This window comes from Squalius cephalus (genome assembly GCF_949319135.1).
Source record: "Squalius cephalus genome assembly, chromosome: 13".
Classification (NCBI taxonomy): Eukaryota; Metazoa; Chordata; class Actinopteri; order Cypriniformes; family Leuciscidae; genus Squalius; species Squalius cephalus.
In genome coordinates this window covers 1,668,995-1,675,176 of record NC_137134.1, presented here as the reverse complement: position 1 = coordinate 1,675,176, position 6,182 = coordinate 1,668,995, and the positions used below count along the sequence as shown (strand labels likewise).

Below are 6,182 nucleotides of genomic sequence, written 5' to 3'. Positions count from 1 at the left end.
TCTTTTAACGATTAATCGTGCAGTTCTAGCTGGTACTGTTCCAATAATTCTTGTATGGCAACCCTCCTCCTGGAGTGGACTGGGCATGCAAACACCTAGGTAGGGGTGGGCTATATATAAAAAATACAATATACGTGAAGACATTTTCACAATACATGATAAAATATTCATATTGCCCACCCCTACACTCAGGTGAGTTAGATTTATTTTAGCACACGTATCTGTTGGATGACAGCACTCAAGGAAGACTGGTGACTTCCCCTTATATAGAAAATGTTCAAAGTAGTTTAGTTACCCTGCTGAACAGATGGAACAAGGCCTCCATTATCTGAAGAGGCATCAACAAAAGAACGAAGAGAGAAAAGTAGTGTTTTTGAGGAGGAATGTGAACTGTGAAAAGATGGAAGAACACAGAAAACTTCTGGATGCCTTCGATTTGTATTTCTAACAATTTTATCCAAAGTAACTTGCATTAAAGGGATAGTTCACCCAAAAATGTTGGCTTCACAGACAGTGTGGGGTAGCATTGGGAAAGCATATGCCAGTTAGCATTAGCATTAGCTGCTGTAGTGTGGTCGACTGAAGCAGTCACATCAAAATGCATCTGATAGGATATTTAGACGATGATTATTAGTTCTGTGCATTTTTAATGTTCCCCAATTATTTTAGTAAACTTTAGAGGCTGTTTATGTGTGAATTTCAATAAAACATATAACAAATTGACTTATCTTACGAAAAATGCGCTCTTTCTCCCACGAATAGTCAATAACATACTCCGTCTATAGATTCCTTCCCTCCAAATTTTCATTAAAGGTGTTTTAAGCGATGTCACGCATTTTTTAGGCCAAAACATTTTTTGTCACATAGTACAGCAAACATCTCCTTACCATCCGCTTAGCTGCCTGTCTCCTGAACACACTGTAAAAAAAATGCGGTCTCTGTAGACACCACAGGCTGGGCTCACCCGCACCCCGAAACACAAACTGTTCCAGCCAATAACCAACAAGAAGGATTTGGGGGGTTAGTGCGCAGATGAGGAGAGGGGAGGGTCTGGCTAGCCTCCATTTTGTTTGACATTAGGCTTGTTGAGATGAGCAAAATCTGCGCAGAACCGATCACCGGTGATCAGCGCGAGATGCATGCCGGTTAGAAATGTGTCCGAGTGCCTGGCTCTGATGTCATGGTTGACGTATGTCAAAAATCTCTCGCGAGCGCAAGCCGCACCTGTCGGATTCTGCAGTCGAGCGCAGTTGCTCTCCACCGACTGCGCTGATCAAAAGCACGATGGGAAACGACTTGCTGACGACACAGCTTAATGCTCATTGGTTTAAACAACCGTGATGTATTGTTCTCTTTTAAAATCTTTGATTTTAAAACTCTAATATCATGCTTTATGTGTATATGTTATGTGTGAATATTCCAAAACTGTCTAACTGCGATCTCTTTGGGTATGTAATTTAATTTTTATAAAAAAATTAAATAAATAAAAACACATATGTCTGTATTAAAGAAAAAAAAATGATAAACATGTATTTGGAATGGAATTAAATAAGTACTTTGGGTGTCTTGTTCATTTTATTTATTTTCATATAAAAGCAACAGAACTTGAATTACATCCAGTTTATTAGCAACACTGTGCACGAGCGTGAATCCCAGATATTGGTGTCCCCTTCAATTTGAGAATTGGATTTTTCCACACAATACAACTATATGTGGTGAAAAGTTGTTTGAAAGGCTACTTCCATGATTTCAATGCTTTTTTGTGGAAATTGGCTAGATTACGACCCGACAATTTTCAAACCATCACAACTGTCAAATATAATTTTCTTTAAATAAAAAAATATTCTCTTTGTTGTGTGAGACAGTGTGATTTCAAGGGAAAATATCCTCTTGTGCCCGTCATTTCTGCAGGTAAGATATTTTTGCAGTAGTAATGTAGTGTGTTTCTATTTTTATACTGGACCCACATCTTTTGCCCTTATTGTAGAAATGAATCTGGGTTAGCTAATGCAGCTTTTCAGTTTTATCAGATATTTCCCTGGATGGGGGAATTCCCAGGGTGTTGTAGTCAATTATTTCTTTAAAGACTAGAATTTACTTATGTATCCACATCCTCGTTACGATCCATTAATATTGATGCAGTTTCTGTGGTACAGAGGGGCAGGTGCCAACAAGGAAGTTTGCTAATGTGTAACCTTAATTTGTTACAGAGCAACAGTGTTCAGCTCAGCCTATAAGTATGTTATGACAACACTGAGTCATTGTAGGAGGATGTTTCTGGGGCTTTGCAGAAGAGCAGGAGATTCACTGTAGACTGTTGACGTGTATTGAGGATGGCGAAGTGTAAAACAGACTGCATCGAAAGGCCTCTGTCTCTGGCCTTTGAAAAACTCGGTTGTGTGGTTGGTAGACATCCATGGGTGTTTATTTTATCAGCTTTATGTGTGGCTGCTGCACTTGGACCTGGTTTCATCTTTCTTCACGAGAGAGAGGCAAATGATATTGAAGACCAGTTTACGCCTGTCAATGGACCTGCCAAGTTGGAGAGGGCGATTGTGGTGGAACATTTCCCACAATCTGAAGAGTTTTCTCAGCTACGGCTTGCGTCTGATGGCACTTATGCCTCTTTGATCATCACAGGCTTGCAAAGAGAAAATATATTAACTGAAGCAGCTTTTAACGACATTATAGAGCTAGACAGACAAGTGAAAAGTATAACGTCAGGAAACAAGACTTTTGGAAACCTCTGTGCCAAAACAAAGGGAAGGTGCATGTCAAATGCAATTTTAGACATTATAAATTGCAGTGCTACTAAAATAGTTTCTTCAAACATAAAATATCCGATGAATAATGACACGTTTTTGGGAACAACCATCGGTGGTGTAGAGCTAAAGCCGAATAGCTCAGAGCTCACCAGTGCCAAAGCGGTCAGGCTTTTTTATTTCTTAGACGAGAAGAAGAAAGAAGAAAAGATGATGAAAAACTGGCTTGATGGCTTTCTAAAACTCCTCTCAAACTCTACAGAACAGAAAACGGTAAGTCATGGAAATGATTGTGAGTTATATCTACATGTATACAGATACCTGATGACCATAGTTTATGTAAAAGTACCTCAAATGACATTAAAGGGGTTAGTTCACACAAAAATGAATAAAACTTAAAGAGAAGCCTATGGAGGAGTGAGACAGCTCTCCGATTTCATCAAAAATATCTTAATTTGTGTTCTGAAGATGAACGAAAGTCTTACGGGGTTGGAACAACATGAGGGAGAGTAATTACTGACAGAGTTTTCATTTTTGGGTGAACTAACCCTTTAATCAAATAATAACTATAACTCAGTCTCAAATAACTATAACTCAAGCACACAAATTAATTTGAACAACAATATTTTGATCAAATGAACAACATTGATATACATTTGCTTGATTTTTCTCCAGGCTATTGATGTTTTGTCATAATTTGCCTCAACTTATTCTTCACTGTGCTTCAACACAATGCAACACAGTAACTATACTGAACTGTGTTTGTGTTGAATTTCTACAGGTCCATGTGTCTTACTTTACATCAATATCAAGACAGAATGAGCTTGAGACCAATTCAGACTCTGTGATCCCCCTCTTCTCTGTTACGTATTTCCTGGCCATTTCCATTTCAATTGTGTCTTGTTTGAGGTATCACAAATAATTAAAAAATAATCACATAAGCATATTTTTCTGTCACTGGCAATGCGATCGATCTCTATAGCATGTCCTCTTCCTCAGGTTGGACCCTGTCAGGACGAAGGTGTGGGTGGCTACGTTCGGTGTGGTCTCCGCTGGGATGGCCGTGTTGGCCAGCTTTGGTCTGCTGCTGTTCTGTGGGATGCCGTTTGCCATGACCGTGGCCACAGCCCCCTTTCTGATTCTGGGTAAATGTTATGTATTTCATCATCTAGTAGGTGTCTCACAGCTGATGTTCACAGGCTCACGTCTCTGCTTTCCTCCAGGTGTTGGTGTTGATGATATGTTCATTATGATCTCCTGCTGGCAGAAGACTGAAGTTCATAAAGCCGTTGAGCTTCGTTTAGCAGAAACGTACAAAGAGGCCGGCGTGTCCATCACTATCACCACACTGACTGATGTGTTGGCTTTCTACATCGGCCTCATGACGCCCTTCCGCTCAGTTCAGTCCTTCTGCATGTACACCAGCACAGCTCTTCTGTTCTGCTACATCTTCAACATCACCTTCTTTGGTGCGTGTCTCGCACTGAACGGACGGAGAGAGAAAGCCAACAGACACTGGCTGACCTTCATGAAACTCCCAGAAGGTGATGGTGGAGGCTGTTGTGTTGGTGGGGCGTATGATAAAAACACAGATAAGGAATTTGAAATGCCAATGGATTCATTCTTCAAAAACTATTACGGCCCTTTCTTAACAAGAGTGTGGGTTAAGGCGCTCGTGTGTCTGATCTATGCCGGGTATTTGGCAGTCAGTATCTATGGATGCTTCCAAATGCAGGAAGGTCTAGATTTAAAAAATTTAGCAGCAGACGGCTCATATGTTGGGAGTTACTATGACAAAGAAGATCAATTCTTCTCTGCCTTTGGTCCCAATGTCATGTTAGTTATAAAGGATGAAGACTTTCAGTACTGGAACCCAACTGCTCGTGAAAGTCTTGACTTGTGTTTGGAAAAATTTCAAAATCTGCCAGTGGCAGATTCAGGCATTCCACCCATTTCTTGGCTGCGTGAATACATGCAGTTTGGACAGAAGGCAAGTCTCAATTTAGACGACGAAATTCAATTCAAAAGCAATTTAACTGCATTTCTTAATCGGTTTGGTTTTAGTCAAGATGTTAATTTCACTAACAATAAAATCCATGCGTCACGAATGTTCGTTCTGTCTGTGAACATCCGCACAGCGGTTGATGAGAAGAACATGCTGGATGTATTTAGAGAAACCGCAGAAAAATGTGGGAATTTGCAGACCCCCGTTGATCTGATAGTGTATCACCCCGCATTCATCTATTTCGACCAATATGCCGTCATCATTACTAATACAATCCAGAATATAGTAGTTGCTACATGTGTAATGTTAGTCATTTCACTCCTATTGATCCCACACCCTCTTTGCTCTCTCTGGGTAACATTTGCCATCGCATCTGTCATTGTGGGAGTGGCCGGATTCATGGCATTATGGGATGTTAGTTTAGACTCTGTGTCTATGATTAATCTTGTTATCTGTATCGGGTTTTCTGTCGACTTCTCTGCTCACATATCCTATGCTTTTGTGTCAAGTGAAAAGTCCTCAGCGAATGAGAAAGCCATGGATGCCATCAATAAACTGGGCTATCCCATCGTTCAGGGTGCCGTGTCCACTATCGCCGGTGTGGTGGTGCTCGCGGCTGCTGAAAGCTACATCTTCAGGACCTTCTTCAAAATCATGTTCTTAGTCATTCTGTTTGGGGCCGTCCATGGCATCATATTCATACCGGTGTTCCTGACCTTCCTCAGCACTTGTAGGAACAGTCATGAAAAAAACAAACAAAATCTTCCAGAGCCCAGTAACTCATGCAAACTGCAAATACAAGCATCCGTGATTCAGAATGTATGGTGTGCTGATCCTGACTGTCCATAGGCACCGTGACAAGTGGTTTATAAAATGGATGGATGAACTTTTTTCTTTTTGTTTGAGCTTAGCTCTGTATGGCACTTTTATTTGACCATGCAAGTATTAGCAATCACTGTGTTCTGTTCTTATGTATACAATGCATCTTACATGTGTTTGTGTATTTATATTTTAATCAAGTTGATCATTTTCTTTTTTTCTTTTTATCCTTTTCCATGCAGTTCTATTAATTATTTGCACATCTATTCATCTAAACACGACAATGCAAAGACAACTTTGCATTTGTAATCCAGTTACATTCAAGTACATTAATTCGACCACATTACTGAACATTGGGAATTGTATGTTTGCATTAAAAGATCTTGATCTCAGCATAATTGTCACTGGAGTGATTGAGTGAGTAATTTATTGACACAGTATTTGCATGAATGCATAAACCTCTCTGCCGCTAACGTTCTTTCCTGGATGCTATTACATATAGCAGAGGCAATATTTCCTGGTCAACATTTCCTTGTTCCTGATCCTGATGTAAATCAGCACTAATGTAAAAAGTTAGTGTGAAACAGTAAGTTAAA

General features: G+C 40.0%; 1 protein-coding gene across 1 annotated transcript; it reads left to right on the top strand.

Moving 5' to 3' along the window:
• Nucleotides 1-2,263: 2,263 nt before the first annotated feature.
• Nucleotides 2,264-5,982, top strand: LOC307169168 (patched domain-containing protein 3-like). The gene is made up of 4 exons (XM_079889635.1): nt 2,264-3,035; nt 3,544-3,671; nt 3,762-3,907; nt 3,986-5,982. Exons 1-4 carry the CDS (start codon nt 2,334-2,336, stop codon nt 5,614-5,616), a joined length of 2,607 nt encoding a protein of 868 aa, XP_079745761.1. The 5' UTR covers nt 2,264-2,333; the 3' UTR covers nt 5,617-5,982.
• Nucleotides 5,983-6,182: the final 200 nt, after the last annotated feature.